This window comes from Bombyx mandarina, chromosome 01, assembly GCF_030267445.1.
Source record: "Bombyx mandarina strain Sakado chromosome 01, ASM3026744v2".
Taxonomy (NCBI): Eukaryota; Metazoa; Arthropoda; class Insecta; order Lepidoptera; family Bombycidae; genus Bombyx; species Bombyx mandarina.
In genome coordinates, this window is record NC_143208.1 from 4,506,074 (window position 1) to 4,521,030 (window position 14,957).

The 14,957-nt window shown below is 37.8% G+C and overlaps 2 protein-coding genes across 2 annotated transcripts in view; one reads left to right on the top strand and one right to left on the bottom strand.

The window, feature by feature from the left end:
* The window catches only part of Dhc1 (dynein axonemal heavy chain 1), a 250,612-nt gene extending 239,673 nt beyond the window's left edge, over positions 1–10,939 (top strand). The window contains 14 exon segments of the mRNA XM_089727553.1: positions 7–993; positions 1,073–1,565; positions 1,738–2,109; positions 2,182–2,452; positions 2,637–3,431; positions 3,500–3,748; positions 3,846–5,414; positions 5,599–5,767; positions 5,886–6,038; positions 6,105–7,080; positions 7,160–7,316; positions 8,249–8,401; positions 9,212–9,344; positions 10,553–10,939. Coding sequence (XP_089583679.1) covers positions 7–993; positions 1,073–1,565; positions 1,738–2,109; positions 2,182–2,452; positions 2,637–3,431; positions 3,500–3,748; positions 3,846–5,414; positions 5,599–5,767; positions 5,886–6,038; positions 6,105–7,080; positions 7,160–7,316; positions 8,249–8,401; positions 9,212–9,344; positions 10,553–10,806 — 6,731 coding nt within the window. The 3' untranslated portion in view covers positions 10,807–10,939.
* Positions 10,940–11,211: 272 nt separating this feature from the next.
* On the bottom strand, positions 11,212–14,906 carry LOC114245188 (ADP/ATP translocase). The gene is made up of 4 exons (XM_028177250.2): positions 14,314–14,906; positions 13,950–14,211; positions 12,121–12,352; positions 11,212–11,682 (listed from the first exon to the last, which is right to left on the bottom strand). Exons 1-4 carry the CDS (start codon positions 14,504–14,506, stop codon positions 11,440–11,442), a joined length of 930 nt encoding a protein of 309 aa, XP_028033051.2. The 5' UTR covers positions 14,507–14,906; the 3' UTR covers positions 11,212–11,439.
* Positions 14,907–14,957: the final 51 nt, after the last annotated feature.

Here is a 14,957-nt window from a genome sequence, read left to right on the forward strand (position 1 = left end):
TCACAGTTTTCCGCGCCTGGTTGATGACACGTTCGACTAGAGAAGCAGAAGTTTTCTGTTCTCTTTTCGAACAAACTTTCCCTATTGTGTATACTTGGTGCACTCAGAATCTAAATTTCAGTATGCGAGTATTGCAGAGCAATATCATTTTACAAATGCTTAATCTCCTCGAAGGTCTAGTACCGCCACAAATTGTTGAAACAGAGGAAACTTCGGCTAGCAAATCTGTAAACGGAGACATTGAGGACGATGAAGAAAAAGAAAAGACCGAAGAAATTGTTTTGTTCACGCCTGAACATTTACATAAAATTTATGTTTTCGTTTTAATTTGGGGTTTTGGATCCCTTTTCGAAACGAACGACAGAATCAAATTTGATGGATACTTGAAAAGTAACTTCCGTGAAATACTCGAACTTCCAAAACATCCGAACAATAAACCTTTTGTGGTTTTCGATTTTTACGTCAAACAACCTGGTAAATGGGAACTTTGGGATGATTTAGTGATGAATTACCAATACCCAGATACTGCAACACCAGATTATTCAACGATTCTCGTTCCTATAGTTGATAACGTTCGAATTAATTATCTCATTCACTGTATAGCCAAACAGGGAAAAGCAGTTCTATTATTGGGCGAACAAGGATCTGCAAAAACGGTTATGATGAAAGCGTATATGAAAAACGCGAACCCTGAACAGTTTATGGGTCGGTCCTTCAATTTCTCTTCAGCTACGAGTCCGTACCAATTCCAAAAAACAATTGAAAGTTATGTAGAAAAACGTAGTGGAATGACATTCGGTCCCCCGGGTGGAAAAAAAATGTTGGTTTTTATTGATGACATAAATTTACCGCAAATTAATGAATGGGGCGATCAAATTACCAATGAAATAGTTAGACAAACTATGAGCATGGGAGGATTCTATAGTTTGGAGAAACCAGGCGATTTTACTACTATAGTAGATATTCAATTCTTAGGAGCAATGGGACAACCGGGTCTGTGGCATTTTAATAATATTTTTAATGTTATCTAATCTTTGTTTTTTGTTAATTATTTTATGTGATTAAACTGCAGGTGGCGGTAGAAACGATATACCATCGAGGTTAAAACGACAATTTGCCATATTTAACTGCCCTTTGCCAAATAACGAGTCAATAGATAAGATTTTCAAAGTGATTGGTGAAGGTCACTACAACGCCAAACGTGGTTTTGCGATGGAAGTTCGGTCTTTGATTAAGAAAATTATTCCACTAACAAGAGAACTTTGGATGCGAACAAGACAAAATTTATTACCTACGCCAGCGAAATTTCACTATGTATTTTCTTTGAGAGACTTATCGAGAGTGTGGCAAGGTATGGTGGGTACGTTGCCGACAGTTATCGAATCTGAAAAATGTCTCATGTTACTGTGGAAACACGAATGCTCCCGAGTTTTCTCGGACAGATTTACGCATCAGTCAGACAAAGATTGGTTCAATAAGGCCTTGTACGGAGTTGCTGAAGAGATTCTGGGTATGGAATACCGAAAAATGATGGAACGAGAACCCGTTTTTGTTGATTTTATGAGGTGATTCTTTAAAACAATCTATTTACCGACTGAATCATTATATAAAAGTTTCCATTAATTACTTTACAACTTACTTAGCTTTCATGTAATTTGTTTATACTTTAAATTATAAATATATGCAATCTTAATTGATATTTAAAAATTCAGTCATCAAAGGAATATTTTCTTGTAGAGATGCTCCAGAGCCAACCGGGGAAGAAGGTGAAGATGCAGATATGGAACTTCCGAAGGTTTACGAACCTGTTTTTGATTATAATGAACTAAGAGAACGACTTGAAATGTTCTTGTCGCAATTCAATGAAATGGTGCGAGGGTCTGGTATGGACTTGGTATTTTTTCCAGACGCTATGTTTCATCTAGTCAAAATATCTAGAGTTATAAGGCATCCCAGAGGAAACGTTATGCTCGTTGGAGTAGGAGGATCTGGTAAACAGTCTTTGACTAAGTTATCAACATTCATTGCTGGATACAGATCCTTTCAAATTGCTTTAACCAGATCCTATAATGTTGGCAACTTTTTGGAAGATTTAAAACTACTCTACAGGTAAATTTGCGAAAAAAATTATGATTTCAAAATTCAATAAGAAAATGTTGTCTAAAATTCATAATATTTCAGATCATGTGGTGTTCAAGGCAAAGGAACAACATTTATCTTCACAGATTTAGATATCAAAGAAGAAGGTTTTCTGGAATATTTAAATAATATTCTTTCATCTGGTGTTATTTCTAATTTATTTACCAAAGATGAGCAACAAGAAATTATATCTGAACTTACTCCTATAATGAAGAGAGAAAATCAGAAACGATCACTCACCAACGAACTCGTTATGGAGTACTTCCTGAATAGAACCTGTCAGAATCTTCATGTTGTACTATGCTTTTCGCCAGTAAGTTAACTTTTGAATTGATAATATAAGAAACTAACTTTAATATGTGAAGTGATTATAAAAAAATCACGTTCTAAAGTTTCATCTCCATGATTATTTATTTGTTTAGTATAGAAAAATAAGATTACCAGCGTTTGAAGTATATAATTCCTTAGGTAAGTTTTGTTTACTCTATTATCTTTAGGTGAGCGAAGCCTTCAGGTATCGCGCCCTTCGTTTTCCTGCATTAATATCTGGATGCACGATTGACTGGTTTCAACCTTGGCCGAAAGATGCCCTTGTTTCTGTAGCTGACCATTTTCTTGCTGAATTCGAAATAGAATGCACCAAAGAAGTCAAAAAGGAACTCGTTACAGTCTTGGGTACTATTCAAGATGTCGTCTCAAATGTGTCCGTAGAATACTTCCAAAGATTCCGCAGATCATCTCACGTCACTCCAAAATCGTACTTGAGCTTCATCGGTGGATACAAAACGATCTATCAAATGAAACAGAAAGAATTAGGTGACGGTGCCTTACGAATGGACACAGGTTTAGAAAAATTAAGGGAAGCATCGATTTCTGTGGAGGTTTTGAAAAAGGATTTAGCCGTGATGGAACAAGATTTGGCTTTGGCGTCTGAAAAAGCAGATCGTGTTTTGACCGAAGTAACAGAAAGAGCTATGCAAGCAGAAATTGTTAAAAATCAAGTACAGATTGTTAAAGAAAAGGCTGAAGCTTTAGTGGCATATATCGCTGAAGAAAAAGAAAAAGCTGAACTAAAATTAGAGGCAGCAAAACCAGCTCTAGAAGAAGCTGAAGCTGCATTGAACACCATTAAGCCAGCTCATATAGCTACAGTCAGGAAACTCGGTCGACCGCCACATTTGATCATGCGTATCATGGACTGCGTTTTAATTTTATTTCAAAGGCGATTGCATCCAGTTATTTCTGATACTGCAGCACCTTGTCCGAAACCATCCTGGGCTGAATCTTTGAAGGTACAATTGAGATAACAATGCACGCAATGTAAGATTTGTGATTAAATGAATTTTCTTGTAATTAACAGATGATGGCGAGTACGACATTTTTGTTACAACTTCAAAACTATCCCAAAGATATTATAAATAATGAGATGGTTGAACATCTTGTACCATATTTCGAGATGGAAGATTACAATATGGATACAGCGAAACGTGTTTGCGGTGATGTTGCTGGCTTACTTTCTTGGACTAAAGCCATGGCTTTCTTTCATAGTGTTAATAAAGAAGTATTACCATTAAAAGCAAACCTCATGCTTCAAGAAGCAAGATTGAAGGTATGTTGTTAAATTAAAAATAAATCCTAGGTTAATTTTATTTTGTATCTTATTTAAGAATACAACAAAAAAACTTACTTGATGTATATCATTATAGGTAGCTATGGATGATTTAGCATCAGCAGAAAGACAATTAGAAGAACGGGAGATGTCCCTAAGGAAGGTGAAAGAACAATATGAATCGGCCGTATCGGAGAAGCAACAACTGACAGATGCTGCTAACGTTTGTTTAAGAAAAATGACGGCTGCTACGGCCCTTATAAATGGTCTCGGCGGTGAGAAAATTAGATGGACACAGCAGAGCAAAGATTTCAAAGAGCAATTGGGAAGATTAGTCGGAGATGTAGTTCTTGCAACGGGATTCTTATCTTACTGTGGACCATATAACCAGGAATTCAGGAATAGTCTTCTTAACACATGGATGGGAATACTGAAAAGCAAACAAATACCCGTCACGCATGATTTGAACATTACAAATATGTTAGTGGAAAATGCAACCATATCAGAATGGACGCTACAAGGACTTCCTAACGATGATTTATCGGTACAAAACGCTTTGATTGTCACTAAATCTAGTTCTTATCCTTTACTAGTAGATCCTCAAAGTCAAGGCAAAAATTGGATTAAAAACAAAGAAGGCTCAAATGAATTACAAATCACATCGTTGAATCATAAATATTTTAGGACTCATTTGGAAGATAGCCTATCACTCGGCAGACCTCTGCTCATAGAAGACGTTGGTGTGGAATTAGACCCAGTCATTGATAATGTTTTGGAAAAAAACTTTATAAAGTCCGGTTCGATAGAAAAAGTCATTGTAGGTGACAAAGAATGTGATGTGATGCCTGGATTCATGCTGTACATTACAACAAAATTACCTAATCCAGCATACTCACCTGAAATAAGTGCTAAAACTTCAATTATCGACTTCACAGTTACAATGCAAGGCTTGGAAGACCAACTACTAGGAAGAGTTATTCTCATGGAAAAATCTGATCTTGAAGAAGAAAGGGTGGCTCTATTCGAATCTGTTATGAAGAACCAAAGAAGTATGAAAGAGCTAGAAAGCAATTTGCTTTGTCGTTTAACTTCTTCTGAAGGCTCCCTAGTCGATGATGAAGCTTTGATTCAAGTATTACAGATAACCAAAACAACAGCCGAAGAAGTAAACGAAAAGTTGAAAGTCGCTGAAGTAACAGAAAAGAAAATAATTAAAGCCAGAGAAGAATTTAGAGCAGTGGCCGCCCGTGGATCCATTCTTTACTTCTTAATTGTAGAAATGAGCAATGTCAATTTAATGTACCAAAATTCACTGAAACAATTTCTTACTATATTCGACAATTCTATCACCAAATCTACAAAGAGTAATATTACAGAGGAACGTATCAATATTATATTGAAATATTTGACTCATGAGGTTTGGGCATTCACATTACGTAGTTTATATGAGCGACACAAGGCTTTGTTCACATTAATGTTGGCAATGAAGATTGATTACCAGCGTGAATTGATATCGCACGACGAATTTATGGCATTCATCAAAGGCGGAGCGTCTTTAGATTTGAACGCTGTTACTCCTAAGCCATTCAGGTGGATATTGGATATAACGTGGCTGAATTTGGTTGAAATTAGTAAACTGAAGACATTTTCGGACGTTCTATCCAAGGTATGATATTGCTTATTTTTCTCAATTTATTGTTCAACTTGACTTGATTTTTATGAGCAGACTATATCACTACCCAGAGATATATCACATTATAAAAGCATTACCCACCCTCAAACACAAAATTCATGAAGTTTCTATTATATCGAGACAACGTCGAAGATATTTAGAATCGAACCGCTTACAGATTTCGACAAATGAGAAAGAATGGAGAGTGTGGTACGAAAAAGCCAAGCCAGAGGAAGAAGTAATTCCAAGTGGATACAACGACAGCCTCGATGTTTTCCGAAAACTCCTGCTCATTAGATCCTGGAGTCCAGATCGAACTTTATCGCAAGCTCGAAAATACATTGTGGGTCTGTAAACAGTCTTATCATCATGACAATAAATACAAAATACAAATTAATTCATTTTCTAGAATTTAAAATGTTAATTAATGTAAACTAAATCGTTATTTATATTGATATTGTTTAGATTCGTTGGGTCCGGAATATGGAGAAGGACGGATTTTAAACTTGGAAACAACATGGGAAGAATCAGAACCGAGGACGCCTTTGATTTGTATTCTTTCAATCGGCTCTGACCCCTCCACTCAAATTGCTTCACTAGCAAAATCGAAAGAAATAAGTAAGTAGTAACAATAAAATCTCATTAATTAATCAGGGATTTTTAATATGTCTTTTTCCGTTTCAGTTTTAAAAGCAGTATCGATGGGTCAAGGTCAAGAAATTGTTGCTAGAAAAATGATCTCGGATTCTATGAACGAAGGAGGATGGGTTCTACTACAAAACATTCACTTATCATTGCCTTTCTGTGTCGAGGCCATGGATGCTCTGATCGAAACCGAACACATTCAAGAATCATTCAGATTATGGCTAACAACAGAAGTACATACAGAATTTCCGATTGGTCTGCTACAGATGGCCATTAAATTCACAAATGAACCGCCTCAAGGGATAAGAGCCAGTATGAAAAGAACATACCAGAATATAACTCAAGATACTTTAGACTACTCCTCCTTATCGCAGTGGCCACCGCTTTTATATGCTGTAGCATTTTTGCACACGATAGTACAGGAAAGAAGAAAATTCGGACCTTTAGGGTGGAACATTCCTTACGAATTCAACCAAGCAGACTACGCTGCAAGTGTTCAATTTATTCAGAACCATTTAGATGAAATCGACCCTAAGAAAGGGATATCATGGCCCACGATATGTTACATGCTCGGTGAGGTGCAGTACGGCGGGAGAGTGACAGACGATTTTGATAAACGTTTACTTACTACCTTCACAAACGTATGGTTTTGCGATGTTCTACTACGACCAGGTTTTGAATTCTACAAAGGCTACAAAGTCCCGCAAACAAGGAACTTACACGGATACGTCGATTATATAAATCAATTACCATTGACGGACACTCCGGAAGTATTCGGCTTACACGGCAACGCTGATATTACTTATCAAATCAATAGCGCTAAAGATATTCTCGATACAATATTGAACGTTCAACCAAAAGAAGGAGGCAGTCAGGGTGGTGAAACCAGGGAAAGTATTGTGTACCGTTTGGCTGAAGACATGCTTGAGAAACTACCAAAACAGTATGTGTCATTCGAAGTGCGCGAATCATTACAAAAAATGGGCGCGTTTCTTCCGATGAATATTTTTTTGAGGTGAGTTTAAAAAAGTTTTTAATACTTATACACATTATCAGTTCGTTTACAACACAATTAAACGCGCATGATGTTTTAGACAGGAGATCGATAGAATTCAACGCGTCATCAAGACTGTTCACTCCACACTCTGTGACTTGAAGCTAGCCATAGACGGCACCATAATCATGAGTCAAGGGTTACGTGAATCCCTTGACGCGATGTACGATGCGAGGATCCCTCAAAATTGGTTAAAGGTTAGAAACACAAACGCTTCAGAGAAATTCGACCATAATCATGAATACTTAAAGATTTAGATTGAATTCAGGATTCATTACATTTATGCTGTTGTTTCGTTTTCAAGAAAATTATTTCCAAAATATTTTACTGATATAATAGTGAATATAATAGTGAAGCTCGTCGATAGCTACTAAACAAATTCATATTTATATATTGAAATTGTTTGAGGACTTGAACAAATACAGATAATTTGGTTTTTGATCAGAAAGTACGCCTTCGTAAATATTTAGTTACTCCATGCTTAGCTGTATGGACGAGCTCACAGCCATCCTGGTGTTAAGTGGTTACTGGAGCCCATAAACATTTACAACGCAAATGCGCCACCCACCTTGAGATATAAGTTCGATAAGAATATAAGTTCAAATATAGTTACAACAGCTGTCCTACCCTTCAGTCCGAAACGCATTACTGCTTCACGGCAGAAATAGGCAGGGTGGTGGTACCCACCGCGCGGATTCACAAGAGGTACCACCAGTAATTACGCAAATTATAATTTTTGCGGGTTTGATTTTATTACACGATGCCATTCCTTCACAATGGAAGTTAATCGTGAACTTTTGTTAAGTACGTATTTCATTAGAAAAAATTGTACCGCCTGCGGGATTGGAACATCGTTGCATCGCTACATACGAATGCACCGAACGTCTTATCCTTTAGGCCACGACGATTAACCCCCGATTATTTCGTTGCTATATTCAGTTCATCTATTTCCCTATTTAACTAATACCTAGCCAGTGTTATTTTAAGCATCGGCAGTAGGGTATTAATATCAACTTTTATAAATATAGACTACGCTACCACTGTCGCTCTATATCACGTGTATTTCGATTAGGCTATTTTATTAGAGCGACTAACTATTCTTTGTCTTCCAAGCGACTCCTTTGTTAAGGTTTCATGGGAATCGGCTACTCTTGGTTTCTGGTATACCGAGCTGTTGGAACGGGAACAACAATACCGCATTTGGCTGAAGAATGGACGACCAAACGCTTTCTGGATGACCGGCTTCTTTAACCCTCAAGGCTTCCTCACCGCTATGAGACAGGTAATTGTCATTTAATAATAATACTTTTCCTCAAAAAGTAAATCTAGTCTACGTCTAGCCTAATTTCAAACAGAAAATTATTTTCAATCTTTCAATAATTCTCTCAGCATATTTACACTACCCACCTTTTATACTAGTAAATAATATTTTAATTTTTAAACTTATACCTCTTATTATTAGAACTAGTGGCCGCCAAGTAGTCGAAATTCGACTATAATTATTGATTTAAATTATAAGTTTGAACATTGTTAAGGTCTCTTGTCAAGGACTATTCTTTTATGATCACAGATATCGCCAAGGCTACTACTACAAGGCTATAGGTAACTATAATCTATTTGACCACAGACTTAAACGATAAACAAAAGAGGATATAAGCGTGTGTGTCAAATATATGGTAGTGTGTGTAATTTTTTTTTATTGATTTACTGTATTTTTTTTGTGCATAATAAAAGAAATATAAACATCTGCACTCCTCTAAATTATCTCTTTAAGCGCGTGAAATTTCATACTTCTGCGTTCGCGCATTTTTCGTAAAAGTGGTACAAAGCTTTTGCTTCACGTATTAATATATAGATAACGTCTTATTATAAGAATTATTAGGTAGCGTACTGTCATAACGTGGGTAAGCCTCCCGTAAGGTGCACCTACGAGTTGTGGCAGGTCTCTGGAACTCGCTAAATGCGGACAGCGCAAGATCGGTCGATATAGCGAGCCTTGGTGGTATACTAAATCCACCAATAGATGTATGTGGGCTGATAATAGAAGTAGGAATATTACCATAAGTGTATGATCTCAAATACGCTTTCCCAGGAAGTAACACGAAGCCACAAAGGTTGGGCTTTAGACTCTGTCGTGCTTCAGAACCACATAACCAAATTAAATAAAGAAGATGTACATGAAGGGCCAGCAGAAGGCGTCTACGTCTACGGTCTGTTTCTAGAAGGTAAATGTTGAAACTTTATTGTAATATATAAACATACAAGTTTTTTTTTTTTTTTATTGCTTATCTCTGTGGACGAGCTCACAGCCCACCTGATGTTAAGTGGTTACTGGAGCCCATAGACATCTACAACGTAAATGCGCCACACACCTTGAGATATAGTTCTAAGGTCTCAGTATAGTCACAACGGCTGCCCCACCCTTCAAACCGAAACGCATTACTGCTTCACGGCAGAAATAGGCGGGGTGGTGGTACCTACCCGTGCGGACTCACAGAAGGTCCTACCACCAGTAAAAACCTACATACCTACTACAAAATGAAAACGTAATTATTCGGTGAAGTATCAAAATCAAACTACCTATATAATAAACTAGCCGTACTCGCCCGCTTAAAATTAACATTATTATTCATTGTCATTATTATTAGAGTCCAACACTCATATAAATATTAGACTATCCATTAACTACATATATTTTCTACATAGATGCCAAGTTTCAAGTCAATGGGATGCATGGTTCAGTGGTTATAACGGTTGCGGTAGGCAGCGGCTTGGCTCTGCCCCTGGTATTGCTGAAGTCCATGGGCGACGGTAACCACTCACCATCAGGTGGGCCGTATGATCGTCTGCCTATAAGGGCAATAAAAAATAAATAAAAAAAACATCCGTAAAAACCACTGTAGATTTATATATTAGTATAGAAGTATGGATTAATTGCTAATTAAAGCAATAAAAATACAAGTATAGAACAATATGTATCACAACGTAGCTTTATAGTTGTGGTTCGGCAGACCCGTTAATAAGGTTAACAGTCGCAACTGACTCAATTTCTATCGTGCCACAGTTCTCATAACCAGCGATAACCTCCTCGCGCGATATTATTTCTTAAAATAGCAATTTGACGAGAATAGTCCTGAACTTGTCTGATCGATAAGATCAAGTTCACTATTGCAATATTCAAGTTCGAGGCCAATTGAAAAGGTGGCGACGAAAGACTTAAGCAACTAGTACGATTTTTGCCATACATATTTAAATAAGCATTGCAAACATATTCGCTTGTGGTTGTTTCATTGTTTTGGGACAGATGAAAAAGACGTTTCTATAAATTAAAGGAACTGTTGAAGGTAGATAATATCGTAGAGCAGCGCTAAGAAAGAAACATATGAACAGACTTTACCACTGGATATGTATTTAACTATGTGTATAATTGCAGGCGCCTCGCTGGACCGAAAATCTGGGAAACTGATCGAGTCTAAACCCAAAGTTCTATACGAACAGATGCCAGTAATCTATATATTCGCGATCAACACGACTGCCGGAAAAGATCCTAGACTCTACGAATGTCCTATATACAGAAAGCCTCAGAGAACTGACGCCAAATATGTCGGGTCCATAGATTTTGAAACCGATAGTAATCCGCGACACTGGACCCTCAGAGGAGTAGCGTTGCTGTGTGATATCAAATAAATTCACGAATGTCACAAAACAATCCTCAATAAAATGTTTGCTTACATGAAAATACTTTTTGTTTTAAAATAGATCAATACTGTTTATTTTAGAAAATCTATTAACAAAAGTACAAGTATAGAAAATAACTTAAAGACGAGGCTTGTGGAGAGTATTAAACAGTAGGCAGCTTGGCTCTGCCCTGGCATTGCCGACGTCCATAGGCGACGGTAACCATTCACCATCAGATGGGCCGAATGCTCGTCTCCCTACAAAGGCAACTAAAATAAACCTAGTCGATAGTATTCCGATAGTGAGCTGATTTTTTCTATTGCTTTTTTTTGTTACGGTATCACGTCTGACTACTACTCAACCGACCATGAAATTTTGAAGACAAGTTGTCAGGGGCGCAGAAAAAGGCATAAGATTTCAATCAGTTTTATTTTCGAGAGATTACATACTTTTCCCAACTAGTTAGCTTAACAGCAAGTTTTTTCACGACTTGATAAAGGTACATCCACTGCAGCTAATTATCCGCACCCACATCCTACTACACAAGCAGGAATGGCTAGGTCGATAGAATTAGTCGATAGATAGAACTAAATGGGATATTGGCTGTATTTTTTTTTATAAAAATAGAAACCGTAATAAAATCTATAATACTTTTTTTATTTCATCATACAAGACAAGCACAAACGCTCCTCCCGTGCCTCTCAGGACATTCGAGAAGGCGCCCTTAAAGAAAGCACCGGCTCCCTCCGTTTTTAGGATGGTCGCCCAACAATGCGCTGTGCTCTTGTACTGGCGCTCATTGAGTGGTCGTCCGGACTGCATCATCATTCGACGACGGACAGTGTCCAAGGGATACGACGCAATACCGGCCACTGTAGTTACAGTCTGTTCAACACAAAATAAACTAGCCATTATGATGACCTTAATGACCTATTATATTAGGTAGGCCTATAATTTAATATGTAAACAAAATATCATTGAATTCAACGGTAATATTCCATAGTCGTAGTGGACGAGCTCACAGCCCAACTGCTGTTAGGTGGTTACTGGAGCCCATAGACATTTACAATGTAAATGCGCCACCCATTTTGAGATATAAGTTCTAAGGTCTCAGTATACAACGGCTGCCCCGCCCTTCAAACCGAAACGCATTACTGCTTCTCGGCAGAAATAGGTAGGGTGGTGGTATCTACCCGTGCGGACTCACAAGAGGTCCTACCACCAGTAAACTCCACAAGAAGACCTACCACCACCAAGCTACATCGGAAGCTATTTCTTAATACCCCTGCAATGCTTTTCAACTAATTCGCAACTAGAACTGACCTGAGCAATCATCCAAGTAATAAGAAGCGATGTATTCTTAGGATCGGGTAACATGTCGCGCGCCGTATCAAAGCATCCGAAGTATGTGGCGCGGTAGATGATGATGCCCTGAACGGACACTACGAAGCCTCGATAAAGCCCCATAGGACCGTCGGACTTGAGTGTCTTGATCAGACAGTTCACCAGCCCTGTAAATTCCTTGTCCTTGCCCTTTCCCACGTCAGCTGCTAATCTGTAACGCGTTAAACACACTCAAATTATTACTTAAGACGAATAAAATACTGTCAACCCTATTTAGCCGGTTTCATTTCCAACTCCGCATTCTGCCCTTTCTAAAGAAAGACGCATCCTTTTAATAATTTTCATCCATAATTTTTCGACCTATATTCGAATATAGCGCGCAGTGTTTAGCGCTTTGTAAACTCACACTACATAATTCACTAGTAATTTAAGTGTGTATGCAGTCTTCTATACTAATATTATAAAGAGGAAAGATTTGTTTGTTTGTTTGTTTCGAATAGGCTCCGAAACTACTGGACCGATTTGAAAAATTCTTTTTCCATTAGAAGCCGACATTGTCCCTGATGAACATAGGCTACTTTTTAAAAAAAAAAAAATATTTAATTTTTTTTGGTTTCATGTGTGTTTTAATGTTTCCGAAGCGAAGCGAGGGCGGGTCGCTAGTATGCAATAAAGACGAGTATAAACCAATTTTTTTTTTTTTTTTGCGTGTGAAACGATTAAAAATCATAATAATGAATTACTACGTGAAAACTAAAGAGGGAGAGGGGGGTCTTAGCATATACTACGAGTGATCACCGAGGGGAGGGAGAGGTCGAAAAAAAAAAAAAACAAAAAAACTTGGTCACGTAGTATGGGTACGTTCCCTAATAGAACTTAACTGTTCGTTATTTGTATAATGACATTTTATTGTGATTTTTGAAATTAATAATATTAGTGCTAAGTTTGTCTATGGGTTAATTGGCTCGACGAGCGAATTAGCCCATAGACACAGCCCACTGAGTTTCTCGCCGGATCTTCTCAGTGGGTCGCTTTTCCGATCCGGTGGTAGATTCTGCGAAGCACTGCTCTTGCTAGGACCAGCGTTAGCATCACTCCGGTTTGAGCCCCGTGAGCTCACCTACACGTTAGGGTGACGCTGAAAAAGCCTCTATCCATAGCAAAGGTAGGAAAAAAAAACTGGAAGGGTTGAATTGGTTGCCCATAATATATCCAATAAACTGAGAGCAGTCTATATTTGGATTGGCACATTTCGCCACAGATAGTTGCATAGATGCATTTGCTTTTTTTACATAGATGGATGACTGGACTCACGACCCATTTGATATTAAGTGGCTACCGGGACCCTAAGACTAGACTATGTGAATGCAGTCATCCAGCTTGGTACATGAGGTCTAAGTATGAATTGCACAGCTATAACGGCCGCCCCACCCTTCATACCAGAACGCATTACAGCTTCGTGGCAGAAATAACCAAAGCGTGGTGGGAACTACTCGTGCAGGCTCACAAAACACTACAATCCCTTGATCTTAGAATTTATTCGTGAGCATGTATTAAGTACGAATTTCTTTATAAAAATTATTAGTTCTCAGGGCGTCTAATCCATTACGTTCTTTTTTATTGCCTGAGCAGGCAGATGAGCATACACGGCCCACCTGATGGTAAGTGGTTGCCATCCCTCATGGACGTCAGCAATGCCAAAGACAGAACCGAGCCGCTGCCTATCGCTGCCAAGCGCTGACTAGCCAACGACGCTAGTCAGGACGACCTACATTATTCTTCAAAATATGCACCATCAGCTATATTACCTTGTTCTAGCAAAATCCAACGGATATACGAAGCATAGCGATGTTGCTCCAGCAGCACCTCCTGAAGCTAAATTTCCAGCAAAATGACGCCAAAACTGCTTGTTCTTATCTACTCCCTCTAAAAATATGCCTTTGTACACGTCTTTGAAAGCAAAATTCAGCGCTTGTGTCGGAAAGTACCGTATTACGTTAGCCAAGTTTCCTCGCCAGAAAGACAAAAAACCTTGTTCTTTAGGTATTCGGACAAATGCGTCCACCATGCCTGTGAAATGATAAATGATAGATTTTAAATTAAAGAATTAATTCAATGCATTTCTTTTATGTGCATAAATGTAATTTCATTGAAAACATCAGATTTTTTTACCTTTATATCTTTTGTCTTCTGATATCTGTTTGGACACATGTTGAACTTGTAAAATAAGTTTAACTCTTTCAATTGGAGCAACTGCTGTTTTCGATATAGCAGCAGAAATTCCACCGGCTAAAAAATCCTTTAAAAAACCATAGCTTGCTTCATCCTCTTTCTTTGGACCCTTCTTTTTATCTTTATCCGACATTCTCTAAACACTGACCAATAAGAAATTACCCTAGAAATAAGCTGAAATTAAATAAGGATAAATTTTCTCACACAACACCCATAGAATTATTTTGAATAAACTTACCACGGATTATTATCAGCGTTTAGGAGTGTCGGATGAAAGATTAAGCATTCTTCGAATTAAGCCACTGTTTCAAAATAATTTCAAGTCGATATTTCACCAAAAACTTTACTTATTGACACTTTCATTCAAACTGTCATCGTGCATCCGATGGGAGAAAATTTTAAATTCAGAATTTACCACAGGAAGTTTGCATGCACGTAGAGGATTTGTCAATTAATTAATTAAATTACGCTATTCAGGAACTTTAACTTTTCATATCACATTTCAGTGGACTAAGAATCGAGGAGAAATTGATTCAATGGTTACGTCAAATTCATGGTGCGATAATAAATTATTTGTCAACAAA

Coding starts and splice junctions, on each gene's coding strand:
- LOC114245188 (XM_028177250.2), bottom strand. CDS start 14,506: ATGTCGGATAAAGATAAAAAGAAGGGTCCAAAGAAAGAGGATGAAGCA. Junction 14,212..14,313: donor AGAAGACAAAAGATATAAAG/GTAAAAAAATCT, acceptor ATCATTTCACAG/GCATGGTGGACGCATTTGTC. Junction 12,353..13,949: donor TTGGATTTTGCTAGAACAAG/GTAATATAGCTG, acceptor AACGCGTTACAG/ATTAGCAGCTGACGTGGGAA.